At 35.4% G+C, this 20,197-nt stretch overlaps 1 protein-coding gene across 1 annotated transcript in view; it reads left to right on the top strand.

The window, feature by feature from the left end:
* The window catches only part of RB1CC1 (RB1-inducible coiled-coil 1), a 79,594-nt gene extending 64,143 nt beyond the window's left edge, over positions 1-15,451 (top strand). Inside the window, exons 17-22 of the mRNA XM_011994472.1 lie at positions 1,797-1,851; positions 2,791-2,838; positions 7,196-7,254; positions 9,875-10,011; positions 13,131-13,201; positions 14,064-15,451. Coding sequence (XP_011849862.1) covers positions 1,797-1,851; positions 2,791-2,838; positions 7,196-7,254; positions 9,875-10,011; positions 13,131-13,201; positions 14,064-14,141 — 448 coding nt within the window. The 3' untranslated portion in view covers positions 14,142-15,451. The remainder of the gene's footprint in view (positions 1-1,796; positions 1,852-2,790; positions 2,839-7,195; positions 7,255-9,874; positions 10,012-13,130; positions 13,202-14,063) is intronic.
* The last annotated feature ends 4,746 nt before the right edge of the window (positions 15,452-20,197 follow it).

Below are 20,197 nucleotides of genomic sequence, written 5' to 3'. Positions count from 1 at the left end.
CATGGTGAAACCTGGTCTCTACTAAAAATAGAAAAATTAGCTGGGCATGGTGGTGGGCACCTGTAATCCCAGCTCCTTGGGAGGCTGAAACGGGAGAATTGATTGAACCTGGGGGGCAGAGGTTGCAGATTGTGCCCCTGCGCTCCATCCTGGGCAACAGAACAAGACTCTGTCTCAAAAAAAAAAAAAAAAAAAAAGCATCTAGATTGGTAAGCAAGAAATAAAACACTCTATTTGCCTACATAGCCTTATCTTTTATTTAGAAAATCCTAAGGACTCCGCTAAAAAAATACTGTAATTAATAAACTAGTTCAGTAATGTTGGAGGTTACAGGTTCAGTGTGCAAAAACAAACTGGCGCTGGCTGTGGTGGTGCATACCTGTAGTCCCAGCTACTCAGGAGGCTGAGGCAGCAGGATCGCTTGAGCCTAGGAGTTCGTGAACAGGGACGACAAAACAAGACCCTGTCTCTTAAAAAAAAATTGTCATTCTTTCTGCTAGCAATGAATCATCCAAAAATGAGATTTAAAAGACAGTTTCTTTTCTGATGGCATCAAAAAGGTAAAAATACTTAGGAATAGATTTAACAAAAGAAGTTCAAGACTTGTACAAATTACAAAACATTGTGGAAAAAAGTTAAGACAGAAGGGCATCCTGTGTTTACTGACTGGAAGACTTAATCTCCTTGAGATGATAGCCCGTCCCAAATTGATCTGCAAATTCATCACAATTGTTACCGTAATCTGAACTGTGTTTGTTGCGGAAAAGGGCAAGCTGATCCTAAAATTTATACGGAATTGCAAGAGTCCCAAAATAGCCAAAGCAATCTTGAAAAATAACAAAGTCTCACACTGTTTGACTAATTTTAAAATTTGTAAGCGAGGGTAATAAGACACTGTAGTGCTAGCCTGACATATATCAGTGGAATAGAATTGAGAGTCCAAAATAAGCCCTTGTATTCATGGTCAGTTGAACCCTTGCATTATGGTTAAGGGTGCTGAGGCAGTTCCATGAAGGAAATCGCTTTTTCAGCAGATGGTGCAGGGATAGCATAGCTTGATATCCTGATGCAAAAGGATGAAGTTGGACCCTTTCCTCACCATATGTACAAGTTGACTTAAATAGATCATAGACTTAAGTGTAAAAGCTAAAATTATAAAACTCTTACAGAACTCAATCTTTATAGTCTTTATATTAGGCAAAACCTCTTCCTAAAGAATTAGCATGTTGAAGAAGACAGAATACCTGCCTTGCATCAAGTTGCTTAAAATATAATTGGGGGATTATACCTGTAGATGAATTTTAAAACCTAAATAATTGTTTTTTCTAATGTTACAGCATTTTTAAAAATTTTCTAGTTTGTTTTTGGATGTTTTAGTGTAATGGGCAAATTCACACCTGGGATAGTAATTAGTGAGTACATAGCATCCACTTAGTAAATCTACTGAAGTCTTTAGCCACTCAAGAACTACGACTTTATCAGTAACATGGATTCAATCACAAGTAGGAAGAAGAGTGGTTCTTAATACCTGGGAAAAATAAGAAATTTAAAGACATCTCTAGATAAATGCATACACAAAGTTTTACTTATTATTTCAAAAGGTTTGTAGATCTAGGTCTGCTACAGAGAATATACAACATTGAAATTACATGCTAACTGAAATAAGCTGCTTTTGAAAATTTATGAAAACCCTTAAATTATTAAAGTGATCTGTATTAATATTTTAATTTCTAAAATCTTGAAGAATGTAAAGTTTAGAATTTCAAACCGAAACTCAATTATTCTCTCACTTCTAGAGAAAATATTCATATGTTGTCTGAAGAAAAACAGCGGATAATGCTGTTAGAACGAGTAAGTAAATTATCTTCTTGAAGTACCATGTTTAATATGTTCACTTTCGGATACAGTTAAAGAAACTACTAGCTAAGCAGTTGGTGGTATTTCAGCCCTCCCATTTGTTGTAATTTCCCAATGAATTAAGTCTGTATGAGAGGAAAAAGTTGGTAGTTTTTATTGAATCCGTGTGTAAAGTAATAGTTGTATCTAATAGTTCAGAATTCAGCAAAATAACATAAATAGCCATTTTAAACATCTGTTTCAAAAGCAAAGTATTAAATACTTTTTAGAAATGGGCAAAAACAAAAATAAGTAATGAAGGGAGTTATGTTTTAAATAAAGAATTGCAATGGACAAGGAAAAACTGATAATAAATGGTTTCCTTTATTAAGGGTACTATAAGATCAAATTGGTACACATTTGGTAGATCATTGTTCATAGATTACTTTTCATTCTTTAGGTGTATAGATTTTCAACAATGCCTTTTTTTCTTTACAAGTCTAATTGATAAAAATCCAAATTCAGAATTGTACAACTTCATTTGAATATAGCATGTTTTCTATTATTAAAGGGTTATGTGATTTCCTACGTCAGCTTAACCTGAGATGTTATGTTACAGATGCCAGATATATTCTCTTAGGCATGACTTAGTTAACAAAGTCTCTGGGGATAGATCTCAGATTTTACTACATATTTATGTATTTCACAGGTGTTTCTAATGCGTATTAATGTTTGACAGTCCTTGGTAAATGTATCTAAAATTGCTCTGGTTCTCATTTAAGCCAGTAGATAATGAAAACAGTTGGAAAGGATTCATCGAAAATAATATCCCCATGAACTTTTCATGCCCGAACCAAACATTTTTGTCAGATGAGAACTTTTTGACAATCACTGTTTAGATTTATTTGAGTAGGTACAAGGATAAACCACAGGTCTTTTTTTTTCTACCTGCAGACATTGCAATTGAAAGAAGAAGAAAATAAACGGTTAAATCAAAGACTGGTAAGATTTTTCTTCTTGGTAAATTGGTCTTAACATTTTAAATGATTTGCATTATATTCCATCAGAGGATGTATGCTTTGATTGACTTATCTATAGTAGGTTTGTTGGTCCACGTTGGTCATTGAATCCTATTGATTTTCAGAATGCTGAAGTCAGGCCAGAGTTATCTCCTGACTCTAGATTCGGACTTTTTTCTTTTTTTTTCTTTTTTTTTTTTTTTGAGACGGAGTCTCGGCTGTGCTCCCAGGCTGGAGTGCAGTGGCGTGATCTCGGCTCACTGCAAGCTCCGCCTCCCGGGTTCACGCCATTCTCCCGCCTCAGCCTCCCAAGTAGCTGAGACTACAGGCGCCCGCCACCACGCCCGGCTAGTTTTTTGTATTTTTAGTAGAGACGGGGTTTCACCATGTTAGCCAGGATAGTCTTGATCTCCTGACCTCGTGATCCACCCGCCTCGGCCTCCCAAAGTGCTGGGATTACAGGCTTGAGCCACCGCGCCCGGCCTCGGACTTTTTTCTTAGTGTGAAATTAAATAATGTCTTGGCGAATTTGCGACTTTAGATCTGATCAGTTGAAGCACCTAAGATTATTTTTGAAAGAATCATCAAAATCAGTTTTGAGCTATGCTTCATAAGCCTTTTGAAGATTAATATATTTACTCACAAGTGTGCATAATTTTAATACATTATATCTTTTCATGAATTTTTTTTTTTTTAAGACAGAGTCTTGCTCTGTAGCTTAGGCTGGAGTGGGTGCAATCTCAACTCACTGCAACCTCCACCTACCGGGTTCAAGCGATTTTTGTGCATTAGTCTCTCAAATAGCTGGGATTACAAGTGTGCACCATCTCACCTGGCTAATTTTTGCATAATTAGTAGAGACAGGATTTCTCCATTTTGGACAGGCTGGTCTCAAACCCCTGGCCTCAAGTGATCTGCCCGCCTTGGACTCCCAAAGTGCTGCTATTTACAGCTGTGAGCCTCTGCGCCCAGCCCTTTTCATGAGTCTTATTTTTAGGTGAAAGTGCCTGAAAGGCAAGAGATCCCATATGGTACTGTAAATTGCCCTGGTTTTGTTTTGTTTTGTTTTTAATAAAAAAAGAAATAGAGACAAGGTCTCTTTCTGTTGCCCAGGCTGAAGTGTGGTGGTGCAGTCTTGGCTCACTGCAGCCTCAACCTCTTTGGCTCAAGCAATCCTCCTGCCTTAGCTCAGCAAGTAGCTGGGAGTATAGGCGAGTGCCACCGCACCTGGCTAATTTTTGTTTTGGTTTGGTTTTAGGTTTTGTTTTTTTGTTTTTGTAGAGATGAGGTTTCACCATCTTGTCCAGGCTGGGCTCGAACTACTGAGCTTAAGTGATCTGCCTGCCTCAGCCTCCCCAAGTGCTGGGATTCCGGGCAAATTGGAATTGCCTGGAATTTTGCTGCACCCAGCCAAATTGCCTTGGCTTTAACCTGTGAATGTAACCAGTTATTTGAACAGTCCATTTTATAGCAAATTATGTGTTTTAATAAAGCAATAACTTTATTTTTTCAAATTCTGATAATTACAGTTTACAAGGTAGTAGGAACAGTTTAAGGCTTCTGTTCAGTACTTTTGAAAAGTTTTGAAATACGTTTTAGAATTTAGTTTTTTTAAAAAATAAAAATACCTTGTTGTGCCCAGGTTGGTCAGGACACATCACAGCTTGGTTTTATACATTTTAGGGAGACATGAGATATCAACCAGTATTTGTAAGATGTTCTGTCTGGAAAGGTGGGACAACTCAAAGCTGGGGAGAGGGCTTACAGGTCATAGGTAGATAAGAGACAAATGGTTGCATTATTTTGAAACTGTGATTAGCCTTTCACTGAATACACAATTTACATGTCAGAGGAGAGTAGAGGAATTGTCACTTACGCTTTAGTCTGACTTAGTGAAACAGTAGGGCCGAGGAAACAATCAGATACGCATTTGTTTCACGTGAGCAGAAGAACAGAGGGATGACTTCAAGTTCTGTCTGTTCTTTGTCCACAAGAAATTTTCTTGTGGGCAAATTGTGAGGTCTTTGTAGCTATGTTATTTTAGGAATAAAATGGGAGGCAGGTTTGCCTGATGTAGTTCCCAGCTTGGCCTCCCCTTTTCCTTAGTGATTTTTGGTTCCCAAGGTTTGTTTTCTTTTCACAGAATAAATTGTCTTTCAGACCCAGAGAGCGTTACAGTCACATTCAGAAAGGTGTCCAAATGTAAATCACACTTTCACATAGACTTACAGCTATATTCACAAATTTTTTCTTCCATTGTCTTCATTTATAATACATAAAAAACTTAAGCTTTTAAAAAATTAAAGTTGAATTATAGTCTTAAAAATGATGGTCAGTCTTCACTGGCAGGATATAGACCATTTGTCTGGATAATTTTAGTAAGTTGCTATGCAATTTTAGGCCTTCCTAGTTAATTATTTATTGTTTTATTTCTCTTTTTTAAAACACCTATTGAGAGCCCTGCATTGTACCAGATAGTGTTCAGAGGGAAATGGAGGAAATTCAGAGCATCAAAATTTGACTTAATAAACAAAAAAATCCTTATCTGTCCTTGGTTTGTGCAACCATGCATTGTGCTCGCTTTCCTTGGGAAAAATAGATGTTTTTACCACCCTTTCAAGCTTCAAAGACCTTGGTTTCCATGCTCCAGGTCTTATGAGATGGTGTGGATAAATGGATTGAAGCTTCTTTGAAGAGCAGAACAGTCCCAACTGAGCTATGGCTATAGCTTATCAGCTACCATATAAAGCTGTATGGCTATAGGTTATCAGGTAGCTTATCAGTTACCATTTCATTGTGCTCATCATCAGTAGAGGAAATGGGTGGCTATCACATCTTTGTTTCATGATTGTTCACAAGTTTTTTTTAAACTGAGACATCTCAGAAGTTGCATTGAAGATGAGAAAAGAGGTTTGTTCTCAGCCTTCAGAACTTTATGCTCCTACCCCAGTTTAACCAGAGTAGTATTGTTTGCTAGGCAAGGTGTCAGAGCGCTGGCATTGCAAAGTGGTTGACTCTGGGTTGGTAAGAAGAATTTACCGACAACAGTATAGGTTTGAAAAAGGAAAGTTTTATTAGAGCTAATGCTGCTGAAGAGTGTAGTGGGGCGCCTCAGCAAGAGAGGACTGAGCGCTGTTGTGTATTTTCCCTACAAGCATATATGGACCTTAAGGTGGGATCTTAAGGGTAGTTTGGACCAATATTGGCCATGTGGGTCATGATAAATGATTACATTTGTAGACATTTTTGTGTCTCAGTGTCAGCAAGGGTTGCTCAGTGAGTTTTGGCATGCATACATTCCGGAGATGTGTAGAAATTCTAGTTACTTACAACATTTTTGAAAAAGACCTGTATCCACATGCTAGGAAAGTTTAATTACTTCTAAATTCCTCAGATAGCGTTTTGCCTCCAGATGGCCTGTTTGATGGTCACCAGGTGGTCTTTGCTTGCTGCATTATAACTCTAACCTCTGCCTCCCAGGCTCGGGTGATCTTCCCACCTCAGACTTCCGAATAGCTGCGACCATGGGCACTTGCCATTACGCCCAGCTAATTTTTTGTATTTTTGGTAGAGACAGGGTTTCACCATTTTGCCCAGGCTTGAGATTTTAAATCTTTTTGGGGTTTTTTGTTTGTTTGTTTTTGTATGTTGGGACAACTAAGTTCCTCTTCAAAGACTCAACTTCCTGTTCATAAGTTGTAAGATTGTAAATCAACCCCATCCACTTCTCCCCGCTGCCTTCTCCTTTTCTCAACAAATCCTGTTTGTAAAAAGTTTAGGTCTAAGCCAACTGGGATCAGCTTAGTTTGTGTGGTCCAACCCTAGGCAATAGGACACAGAAACAAACTGCATTAGAGATAAAAACCCCTTCCTTCCTTTGTTTGGTGTTCTCTTGCAACCTTGACGGCTGCGAGCAGCACCCTTCTGCAGAAGTAAAGTTGCTTTGCTGATAAATTTTTCAAGTGTTTGTTTCTTTTGGCTGTGCTGAGCACTTGTTTCCAACATTTTTATTTTTCCAAAAGGAAAGATTTTGAAACTAATGCATTAGAATTTTCAAAGCCTTTTTGAAAAACTTGTCCTTTTCTCTGTTTTATTTTTAAGATTAAATATGTAATGTAAATAAAATGTGATTCTAAAATCAGTTTTTAATCTAACCAAATTTGCTAATTGTTGAAGTAAAGGAATTATTAATGAACATAAGAACTGTTATTAGTTTGGGCTCTTTAAAGCTGGACACAGACTTGAATGTATGTAACAGTGGGTGAAATTTTTGCGGTAAGAATACATGTGGTACTCAAATTGTGTAAGTTCATAAACTTGTTTTTTTTTTCTTTTTTTAGATGTCTCAGAGCATGTCTTCAGTATCTTCAAGGCATTCTGAAAAGATAGCTATTAGAGAGTAAGTACTTTAGTTTTGTGGGTATTTTTCTGTGAAAAACATTCACCGAATTGTTAATGAAAATGTATTTCAGTGAGAGTAATTCAGGTCCAGGTTCATTGAGCTGACTGTTTTGCACTCAGTAGTAGTAAAAGTTTTTTATTGGAAAGCAGGATTTTTCTAAATTGTTATTCTGGAAACGTTTAGATTGCCAAAACTTTCCTATTATAGCATTATGATTCACATACATATCCTTGAAGCCTTTTCCTGCAGTTAACTTTTCAGCATGTGCTACCTCTTTTACATCTCATTTATCTCCTTAGTCTTGTTAATCTATATTGGAGAGTTTTGATTTATTTTTAAGTTGCAATGTTTCCCTATTTTTAGCTTTTAGATTTCCTTTTATTAATATTCTACAAATTCATAATAAACTGAAATTGGCCGGGCGCGGTGGCTCAAGCCTGTAATCCCAGCACTTTGGAAGGCCGAGATGGGCGGATCACAAGGTCAGGAGATCAAGACCATCGTGGCTAACACGGTGAAACCCCGTCTCTACTAAAAAAATACAAAAAACTAGCCGGGCGAGGTGGCGGGCGCCTGTAGTCCCAGCTACTCGGGAGGCTGAGGCAGGAGAATGGCGTAAACCCGGGAGGCGGAGCTTGCAGTGAGCTGAGATCCGGCCACTGCACTCCAGCCTGGGTGACAGAGTCAGACTCCGTCTCAAAAAAAAAAAAAAACAAACATAATAAACTGAAATTGTCAGTGAAAAGAGTCAGACTCTAAAATATTTGAAGAGATTTATTCTGAGTCAAATATGAGTGACCATGGCCTGTGGCACAGCCCTCAGGAGTCCCTGAGAACATGTGCCCAAGGTGGTAGGGATGGTAGTGAGGGGGAAGCTTGATTTCATACATTTTAGGGAAACATGAGACATTGAAGATACAAATTGGTTTGGTCCACAAAGTGGGACAAGTGAAAGGTGGGAGGGTAGCTTCCAAGATACAGGTAGATTTAAAAGTTTTCTGATTGGCAGTTAGTTGAAAGAGTTGTCAGTAGAAAGGAATGTCTAGGTTAAGATAAGAAGTTGTGGAGACCAAAGTTTTATCATGCAGATGAAGCCTCCAGGTAGCAGGCTTGACAGATAATAGTTTGTAAATGTTTCTTATCACGCTTAACCTCTGTGTTAATGTTAAATTCTTGTTGGCTTTTCCTGAATTCTAAAAGGGAAGAGGACATGATGAGGCAAGTCCAACCCCTGCCTCTTGTCATGGCCTGAACCAGTCTTTCAGGTTAAATTATATATTATGGGCACTGGCCTAGAGGAGGAAGTTCATTCAGATGGTTGGTTTGAGGGGCTTCAAGTTTGATTTTTGGTTTACAGAATTTATCAGTTGAATCGTTTAATAATTTTCCTGAACTGTTTTACCCCATAGTTACAATTTTTCTTTAGCTTTGGTTATTTAAGGTGGAGCTCTGGAAAAATAAAAGCATTGTTAGCAACTCATGAATAGTGAGTTATTCCTGACAGGAAGGTTGTGAAAGTTAAGACCCTTTATTTAACTTCTTGTATTTTGTTTCTAAATTTCTAAATTTGTTGACCACATTTTTGGTTGTCAGATATCTGTGATTCTGACTTTTCATGTCTTATTAAAATTTCATCTTCTCTCAGTGATTTGAAAGGGCTTGGTGGCATCTGTCTTTACCAGCTGTATGTCATGTCAATGGGCAGTTCATTAATGGTCTTTCAGAGACTAGAGAGTGGGAGGAACTCCAAAGATACTGCCTCATAGAGGCCTCATCTCCCAACTCCCCATTTTAAGTTATTAGCTTTTGGTGTTTAGCCAAAACAGTACCTGCCACATGGTTGTTAGGTAGTCAATAAGTATTTGTAGGGTAACTTAATAAATAAAAGACATTAAAAGTTTCTCTAGCTGATTTTGATGGTTTATTAGGTATAGGATCTACCAACTTAAATGATCTTGACAACTGAAAAATGTGAGATTGATTTTCAAGGTCTTTTGATGTTTTGAACAACAGTTCTAAAAAAGGCTGTAAAGAGACAAATACCACTTAAGCATGTAATTGGTTGTACCCACTTCTCTGTTTCCCTGTCTTCTTCTTTCGGGCTTATACCCCAAAATAGTATATCTGTTGACTTGTTTAGACCTAATTAAGCACTTACGGACCTAGATCAATTGCTTTTTCTTGTAAATTGAAGAGCACGGCGCTTGAAGACAAGATCTAATTTTTCTTTGACACTGTGACTGTATATGAGATGTCTCTCTGAATTTTTGGTGTGAAATGAAAGATTAGTAGAAAAAATCTTCCTGTGACTGGATAAACTATAATGGGTGCTTTTTCTGCTTTTCATCCAGTTTCTTAACGTTAGATAATGGAAACTTGATTAAAGAAATGTTTGGTCTTTGACAGCCCCTGACATCATCCTTTGAATATCTGTGCATGACCAGCAGTCTCATTAGGACCTGGGCAGAATACAAAAAGAATATCATGTAAAAGTGAAATTTAATATTTGCGTTAATATCTTAATACGTAGTTGAGCATTGAAGCATATATAATTAAGTTTTCAGAATAGGGAGATTGAAGTAACCCTAAGTCAATAAAATTGCATTTCTTTATTCAGTTTTCAGGTGGGAGATTTGGTACTCATCATCCTAGACGAACGCCATGACAATTATGTGTTATTTACTGTTAGTCCTACTTTATATTTTCTACATTCAGAGTCTCTACCTGCCCTGGATCTCAAACCAGGTGAGGGTGGTAAGTGTCATTCCATGACTAAAATATAAACCTGGAATGGAGGAAATTATATAAGTAAAGATTTTTTTTTCCCTGTTTAATTATATAAGAATTAAGTCGCTAAGAGGGAACCCTGTTTAATCTGCTTTTTAATAAAATCTACATTATCTAGATTATTTTCATGGATTCCATTTACAATTCAGAGTTAAGGAGTGTAGCTTATACAAGGGACCAGTTGATCAGAATGTGCAGTGATTTGGACATCTCATACCCTAGCAGTTGCATAATTATATTGTCAAAATTCTCATGTACAGACTATTCAAGATTAATGTAGGCTTATTTGTTTATATAAAAGCATTATTTTTTGGCAAAACAAAAGTTTTCTTAAACTATAAAATGTCTATCCTGTATCATCCTGTGTTCCTACCTTGTTTATCATTATACTGTTCTATAAGTAAGTCCATTTAGATTGATGTTCCTAATCTAATTGGACTGCCTCGCAAACAAAGTCAGATAGATAGACAGATAGACAGACAGACAGACAGATAGATAGATAGATAGATAGATAGATAGATAGATAGATAGATAGATAGATAATTTTTTTCGAGATGGAGTCTTGCTCTGTTTTCTAGGCTGGAGTGCGGTGGCACAATCTCAGCTCACTGCAACCTCCGCCTCCCAGGTTCAAGCAATTCTTCTTCCTCAGCTTCCCGAGTAGCTGGAATTACAGGCATGCGCCACCACGCCTAGCTAATTTTTGTATTTTTAGTAGAGACGGGTTTTCCCCATGTTGGCTAGGCTGGTCTCAAACTCCTGACCTCGTGATCCGCCTGCCTTGGGCTCCCAAAGTGCTGAGATTACAGGCTTGAGCCACCGTACCTGGCCTTTTTTTTCTTTAAGATGAGTTTTTGCTCTGTCACCCAGGCTGGAGTGCAGTGACATGATCATTGGTCACTGTAGCCTTAACTCTTGGGCCCAAGAAATCTTCCTGCCTCAGCCTCCTGAGTAGCTGGGACTAGGGACTATAGATGTGCACCACCACTATGCCCATTTTTTGTTTTGTTTTGTTTTGTTTTGTAGAGACAGGGTCTCGCTTTGTTGACCAGGCTGACAAATTCCTAGTCTTGAACTAGGCTGCTTTCCTGTGACAGCTCCATCATGGCTATTTGTGGTTGACTGTTTAGAGTATCCATAAAACAGTAATCATGTAACCATGAAAAATGGGAAGATAGCTTATAACTTACTATTTTTACTTAGTACTTTTTACCTTGAAAAGAATGAACCTGATATTTCTTTTGTTTTTTATGTTTTTGTTTTTTTCAGTTGTTTAAACTTTTTATTTGAATATGATTTTTAAACTTACACAGTGTTGCAAAGATTACTATAGTACAAAGAAAACCCATATTTCTTGACCCAGATTTACCTGTTAACATTTTACCCCACTTACAGTATCTCTTTATGTGTATGTATCTAATATATAAATATACACAAATGTGTGCACACTTTTTTCCCCCAGAACTGCATGATGATAAGTTACATCTTAGCCTATTACCTTTCAATATTTCCATGTTCATTTTCTTAGAGTTCAGTGTTTAAATCTGGGAAATATTAAAAAACATTTTTTAAAATGCACACTGCCATTTTAAAGGCTTTCACAAGTACTGCAGAAAAGAATTTATTTAACAGTCTTTCTTAACCATGAATAACCCCGCCTTCCTTTTTTCCTTTGAGGAATGCCAGTTGGGGTCCTGCTACCCTACTGTGTTGTTGCCTTGGAAGAGTGTGGATTACCAGAGTGTTTTTATGCCTTTTGAGAGTGGAGCTCGGTGTCATACAAGCATTTAGTTTAGATGATTCTTTTTGGGTCTTAGTAATTGGCTGTGAAGTGTTAGTTTACTCTTCAGAGAAGTCACCACACTCTGTTGTCCAAGAGCTTTTATGTTTCTGTCATTGATCGTATTCTTCAGGTTCATTTCTGATTATTTATTTGGGATATCTTTCATGTATATCTTCCCAAATTATTTTTATGGAATAAAAATTCATATGCCTTCTTTCAAAGGGTTTAGCCTAAACAAAATATAGACAGTTCCCAACTTACGGTAGTTCTACTTAAAATTTTTTTAATTTACCATGGTGCGAAAGTGATACACATTCATAGAAACCCTACTTTCAGTATCCATACAACCATTCTGTTTTTCACTTTTAGTATTCAATAAATTACACGAGACATTCAGCACTTTAAAATATGCTTTTTGTTAGATGATTTTGCCCAACTGTAGGCTAATGTAAATGTTCTGAGACTAGGCTAAGCTATGGTGTATGGTAGATTAGAAGTTTTAAATACATTTTCAACTTAGATATTTTCAATATGGGATAGGTTTAATCTGTACATAACCTTGAGAGGCATCTGTAGTTTATTGCCTGAATACTTTTGAAGTCAACTTTAGTATGACAGCTTCTTTTCTGATGAATTTTAAAAGAGAATGGATATCACTTGACTTGTCACATTTTGGCTTTATAAGGACTAGGATTATCCTGTCTTCTCTCACATTTTTCAACTTCCCTTCATTCACACAAGTACTGCCCTTCTAGACTTTTTTGGTTCTTAACCCTTATTAGTTATTTATTGAGTACCAGCTGTATACATACTCTTTTGCCCAGCACTATGGCGTACAGATGTGAGAACTGTTCAGTTGCTGCCTTTGAGAACTTGTATTAAAAATACTGCCCCTCAGAGTGTTTTGCTTTGAACCTATACATTTTGTTTGCTTGAAGAAATGGGAAAGGTTATCTTTTAGTTCTTTCGATAGATGGCACTATTGAGTTAGCCTAGAATTCCTAGATATTTGTTCATGATTTGTACTTAGATTATTAGTGTTTCCTGAACTGTTATTTCTGTGACTTGACATATCGTGTACGTTTAGAGTAACAAGAGCTATGCACACATTACTGATTGAAAAGTAACATGAATTTAGTTTTGTAAATTGTTAAGCATTTCAGTGATTTCAGCAGTTTTTGAAGTCTTACATATTCTTCCACTTGTGACAGCTTTTTTAGTCTGTTTTAATTCTGGCAGTTGTGTTTCCATGAATAATTATTATCATACTTTCAAAAAGAAATTAACTGTTTAATTTCCTTAGCTTCAGGTGCATCTAGAAGACCCTGGGTACTTGGAAAAGTAATGGAAAAAGAATACTGTCAAGCCAAAAAGGTAAAAACCAGATCATGTGATACTAAGCCTAGGAACTATAAAGAATATTTTAATACTGCTTTATATAGAAATCATTACCACTGCTGTTCTTGGCTTTTATGCTTATTTGAGTTAGAGCTTGACTTTAATGAGAATGAGTTTGAACTGGCAATTTATAAGTATTCATGTTGTCCTTAGATAGTAGAGATAGATTAACTACAGCCTATCAATATATAATGGAAAACTACTACAAAGTCTGTGTTCTATGACTGTTAGGTTACTAGTGTAACTAATTTGCAGGAAAAAAAAATCCCTGCATAACTAGTGACAAAAAGGGAATTTTATTTGTAAATACAGTTGATGTTTTATTATTTTCATACTCTACCCCCATTAAAGAAAGGTAGTCTAAAGTATTTGGTGACTTAAAAATTGGACTGATTGTGTAACAATATCAGTGCTCTATAATCAGTGAAACCTTCTGAGCATTCTTCTTGACTCACTATAATTTGGGGCCTCGATGTACAAAACATGAATAGAACTTGAACCATATAGTATTGAGGTTTCTTTGATACTTAAAATAATGATGTATGGCTCACTTTGTATTATAGTCTTTAGCAGTGGCTACCAACTTTGTCTTTGCTATTCATTCAATATATTCTTTGTTGGTGAGGGGTAGATCTTACATAGTTTGATAAAGACCATCACATCCCTCCAACCCTTCAATACTCAGCAATGAGTAATGTGATAGGAGGGTATTTGTGTGATATCGTTTATTTATTTTTTTGTTTCTTTTTGTTTTTGTGTGTGGGGGTGTGTGTGTGTGTTTGTGTGTGTGATGTAGTTTAATCATTTTAGTGATTCCATTTTTTTCTTTCCCTCTTAGGCACAAAACAGATTTAAAGTTCCTTTGGGGACAAAGTTTTACAGAGTGAAAGCCGTATCATGGAATAAGAAAGTATAACTTACGGACAAAATTAATACATTCTATGACTTTTTTTTCTGATTTGTCCTGCAGTGCTCATTCATCACTCCAAAAACAGCAGGCCATCTTTTTATGCAAAAGTCAGCGTGACAATATGCTTCATTGGTGTACATCATTTACTTTTTAACTGGCTTCATTTTAGGAATAATTAATTCATCAAAATCCTTGGCTGAATTAAAATGGTTTTTGTTTTTTGTTTTTACCCAGACAACTCTAGAAATGCGGACCAAACTAGTTCATTTTCTCAAAGGGCATACCTTGTGCATTGTGGCTTATGATGAGCCATATTAATTGCCTGTTAAATATACACTAGCTTGAACTTAGATGTTAAATGTTATTATTACCAGCATTTGTCCTTTTGTGAAATCAGTATCAGAATACTTGCACTCTTTAACACATTCTTTATAAAATGTATAAATTCTTCAAAACTATTTAAAGAGGAGTGTTATTGCATGCAGATAATCATTTTGAGTTTGCCTCAGTAGATTACTAAAGCAAATTGTTTCAGTTTTCTTAAATGCCCTTTGATGTTTCAAAAAAAAGGAACTGTAATTTGATTGACTGATTTTAAGATCAGCCATAAATAATCAGCAATCTTCAAAAGCACTTTCAATGGATTGGTCATCTGGGTTCTAAAGGGAAGAGTCTGTGCTACTAACCATTTCAAATGCAGACTCAAACCTTCCCAACATCTTTATGACTCTAGAATAATCATATTGATGAAATCGTAATTCATGGTTGAGTTTCAGAACAAAAGATATTCATTGCACATTAACCATTTAGAGGTCATTTAAATAACAAAATATTGTATTGTAAAAGAACTGTACAATTTTAAAACAATAAAGATTTGAACCTGTAAATGTGTGTGCCTTTTAAAGAAGGATACATTTTTAATATATTTGAGTGATTGCTGGGAAGTGTGAAAATATTGTTATGTATCATATCAAAGAGAAACATGTTTATTACAAAAATGTTCTTTAACTATATACTATGTAACAGGGTAAACAGTGTTATGTAGAATAGAATTGTGTAAACTAGATCTTTAGAGAAGTTGCCATTGAGCAAAGTTATTTAAATGAGTTAGTTGAGTTGGATGAGAATTGTTTGAGGTCTGTTGCTAGAGAACAATAATAAAATAATTCTTTTTCAGAAAATATTTAATTTCTTCATAAAAATAAGTTAAATATTTTTTTAAATATGTGTATCTAATAGTACAAAATGGAATAAACATCATAGTGTATAGAAAACTGAATTTGACAAGTTAATGAATAAATGAACAAATGATTTCACATGTTTCTATTTAATCTTTCCATGACATCTTTATGCAAAGACTGTTAAAGCAATAACTTTATATAGAGGGCGATTTTGTGAAGCAGATCTGGTTAGGTCTAAATGAATCTGCCAGCTAGGCCATTTTGACTTAATTGGTACTCTTCAAATTTCATATGTGGTCATTGTACTGTGGAATTTTTGTGACACATGATATCAAATCAAATCATTATTAATATTGCTGTTGAAGATTGAGATTGTTGCCTATAGTTTCCTTATATGCTGTTTTGTGTCTGTCTTGTTACTGTTCACATGTATCTTTATAAAGCACAAAAAAATGAAATAATTTTCTTAGTTAAAAAGTTGAAGAGAAATGAAACTTGGAAATCTAAACTCATCAACTGAGTTATTAGCTTTGGGTAAAGGTGGTGTACCCTCATCTTTGGCATTAGGGTACCTCACTTCCAGTTCTAGATCTAACGTTAACTTTAGGTGAGTTCCATAAACTCTGAACCTCAGTTTTCTCATGTCTAAAATGGGGTAATAATAGGACCTGCCTCAGAGGGATATTTTGCAGATTAAGAATTGTAAGTGTAAAGGGCTTTGAACAATTTCAGGCATATGCTAAGCACTCAACATGTGTTAGCTATTATGAAGATTTCTTTATGTAATACAATCAAACCTGTAAGGTACTATTCAGACTTGCATGGAAATGTAGCTCCTTTTATTACATAAGTGAAGATTTAAATCACATTTTACACATAAACTGTAAGCACATGAATTACATAGATTGATTTATTTTGGCAAAGGTGAGTGGATATACTAAGAATGAGCAAAAATCATATGAACGGTCATTTTTATTGATTTTTTAAAATTGTCAAGATACAAACACGTGCACATTCTTTCCAAAAAATAATACACCCCAAGATCCCTGTCCTGTTTCCCAAATTTTGCCACCTAGAGGCAATTACTTTTACTTGTAAAGACATTTGTATATGGAGTACCAAATTATATGGCTATGCTGATATTTTGATAAATCCATGTACATTTTTAATTGACTTTCTCATATAAGATTTAGTTCTTTCATAACTTGCCCACTTCTGTCTTTCCTGTATACTTTATTACGTTCTAGTTTGTGCATTAAGATTTGCATTATGACGACTTAAAGACGATTACTTTTTCTTGTACTACCCACAGATTTTTATTTGAAGATTTTTTATTTTCTTTCTTATTGTGCTGTTACCTTGTAGTTATCATAGCTTCAGTATTTTCAGATGCAGATGCTGCTTCATATTTAGTCTATCAAGCCACTTTTCTCAGACCTCCGTTGTGAAACTGTTCTGCTTCAAACATCTGTTTGCTCTTTAAGCTATTTCATATTCTAGGACTTTCCTTAACATTTTTGTTAGGAAGCTGCATTTCATGGACTCTCTTCTCTTTCGTACTAGAGGTTTTGATTAAGTGAATTCCTGGGAAAGAACTCGTGAAATAAATTTTCTGAACCTCTGTAAGTAGGCTCATGATTGATAGTTTAACAGTGTCATTTCTTTGCAGACATTGTCTTCTGTCGTTTGGGGTATTGTGAAATCTAATACCATTCCATCTGTGTTCTTTTATAGATTGTGTTTGATGATAATGTCTTGCAGTTGCCAACCCCCAACCATTCTTAGGCAATCAGAGAACCCTTTCAGCCTAGAGATGTATGTCCTGTAGCACTAAGGGAGTTTTTTTGTTTTTGTTTCTGTTTTTGTTTTTGTTTTTGTTTTTTTAGAAAACGTCTTTTTATATTATCTCCTACATTCTATTTAATTAATATTCTAGTGTTGTCTGGGAGTTTGCGCAATGTGTCTTTTAAGCCATGTCATTGAATTTTGCGTTGACAACTATGGCTTTAACTTACAAGATTGCTGATCACCTTTTCATGAATCCTATGCATCTGTTTTGTTTTGTTTTGTTTTTTTAACTCTGAAAATACAAATTAGTGTTTTCTAATTTTCTTCTATTCTCTCTGTTGTCTTCCATGCTCTTTTTTTCTCATTTAGTCTTTATTTCATGTTGGAAGTGTTCCTCAAATGTCTTATGATCCTGGCTTGTCTCCTCATATTCAAGAGTAGGGCATTAAACTGCTGAACTTCTGTATCCAGAAAATAAGGAAGAATTATAGACTTATAATTTTAAACCTTTATGAAATCTTAGAAATCATCTAACTTAGTCTTTTTGTTTCATTTTTTTATATTGAGATGAAATTCACATAAAGTTAGTAATTTGAAAATGAACAGTATCAATACTTAATTTTTTATGGCTAAATAATATTCCATTATATATATATATGTGTGTGTGTATATATATATATATATATCCCATAATCTGTTTATTCATTCACCTCTTCATAAACATTCAGGTTTTTGGCTTTAGTTACTAGTGCTGCTATGAAAACACATATGTACATGGCTACCTGTTTTCAATTCTTTTGGGTATATCCTAAGAGAATTGTTAGAAAATATGGTAATACTATGTTTAACTTTCTGAAGAACAGCCAAATTGTTTCCAACCGTGGCTGAAACATTTTACACTCTTAGCAGCAATGTATGAGGGCTCCAAGTTTTTCATATGCTTGCTATCACTTCTTGTTGTTTTTTTAAAAAAATAAGAAATTATGGCCATTTTAGTGAGTGTTACTTGCTTGTGGGTCATTTGTGTGTCTTCATTGGAGAAATATCTATTCAAGCTCTTGGCCTGTTTTTTAGTTTGTCTTGTTTTACTATTGATTTGTAAGAGTTCTTTATATTTTCTGGATACTAAACTCATGATTTAGAAGTATTTTATTAGTGACACAACTTAAGAATCCATTGCCAAATCCAAGGTTATAAAGATTTACTTATATATTTTCTTCTAAGAGTTTTATAGCATTCTCTTTTATATTTAGGTTGTTCCGTTTTGAGTTAATTTTTGTGTATGGTATGAGGTAGAGATCCAACTTCATTCTCTTGCATGTGGCTGGCTATCCAGTAATCTCAGCACCACTTGTAGAGACTATTCTTATAAAGAATGATAGTGTTTTTATTACTGTAGCTTTGTAATAAATTTTGAAATCTGAAAGTATGAGTTCAACTTTTTTTTCCCCAAGATTGTTTTGGCTCTTAGGGGTTCCATCACCTTCAATATGAATTTTAGGGTTGGTATTTTTCCATTTTGGAAAAGAAGTCATTGGTGTTTTGATAGGGATTGCATTCAGTCTGTGGCTCACGGGGGAATGTTGCCATCTTAACAATATTAAGTCTACCATCCATGAACACAAAATATTTCCACTTGTGTCTAATTTTTTTTCACCAAAATTTGTAGTTTTCAGTGTACAGGACTTTTGCCTCTGTTTATTTATTCCTAGGTATTTTGTTCTTTTTGGTGCTGCTGTGAATGAAATGTTTTCTTAATTTCCTTATATTATTCATTGCTTGGGTGAAGAAACATAACTGATTTTTGTGTGTTGATCTTGTACTCTGAAACTTTGCTGAATTTATTAGCTCTACCATTTATGTGTATATGTGTCATGTATTCTTTGGGATTTTCAGATTGTCTACAAATTCGGATGGTTGTACATCTTCCTTTCCAGTTTGGATGCCTTTTATTTCTTTTTCTTGCCTTATTTCTCTGGCTAGAATTTCAATACTGTGTCAAGCAGATATGGTGAAAATATACATCCTTATCTTGTTCCTGATTTTACAGAAAAAGCTTTTAGTCTTTCACCATAACAGTATGATGATAGCTTGGGTTTTTCACATATGATCTTTTAGTTTAAGATGTTTTCTTCTGAGTTTGTTGAGTGTTGTTGTTGTCGTCGTTTTCTATCATGAAAAAAGTGTTGAATTTTGTCAAATGCTTTTCCTGCCTAAATTGAGATGATTATATGGGACTTTTTCTTTATTCTGTTAGTGTAATATGTCAATTGATTTTTGTATGTTGACTCATCCTTGCATTCTGCGAATAGATCTCACTTGGTCATTATATTATCCTTTTGATATGCTGCTGAACTCAATTTGCTAGTGTTTTGTACAGGACTTTTGCATCAGGTACTTTAAGTGGAGGGACCAATTCTCTGAGAGTCCTAATCTGCTATTTTCTGTGACATTACTACTGGCCTAACAGGCTCAGAGACTTTAGTGACTTGGCCACTGTTGCAGAATTATAATCTCATCTAGGAGTCAAATTGATCACTTCTGACTTCTAACAGTGATTTTCCAATTAGGGGGAAATATTTCAGTGTGTACCTTAATTTCTTCTAGTGGTTAAAATAGTTTAATCACTGAATGTCGTTACTTTAATGCATGGGCCCAAGAGAACAAAAAGGGACTAAAGAATACATTTGCTCAAAATTAATACTGCAGCATTTGCCTCAGATGCTCTGAGGTTGACTTATACAATAGATTAGTTATTTCCTGTTTGTTCAAAGTTGGGGGCCTTGAGGCCCTTTTCATTTTTAAATATCTTTATATGTGTTCAGCAAAGTATAGTTTCCTTAAAAACTTTGGGTTTCCTATAAAACTGACTGGAGTTCTCTAAAAGTTAAGTCGTAATTCACGCAGACCTCTCTGGAAGGCTAGTGTACTATGGGAAAACAAGATTCCCAGGAGCACCTTTTGTCTACATAAGAAGGTCTGTTAGGTTTATGACTTAAATCTGAAGTCATAGCAAAGGGCATAACAGCCACAGGCTTGATTCTGTCCTTACCCTGAAACACTGTCTTTTGAGAATTTTCAACTTGCTGCAGA

Source organism: Mandrillus leucophaeus, unplaced genomic scaffold, assembly GCF_000951045.1.
Source record: "Mandrillus leucophaeus isolate KB7577 unplaced genomic scaffold, Mleu.le_1.0 Scaffold458, whole genome shotgun sequence".
Lineage (NCBI taxonomy): Eukaryota > Metazoa > Chordata > Mammalia > Primates > Cercopithecidae > Mandrillus > Mandrillus leucophaeus.
The sequence above is the reverse complement of the archived record's forward strand: the minus strand, read 5'-3'. Positions and strand labels throughout refer to the sequence as shown.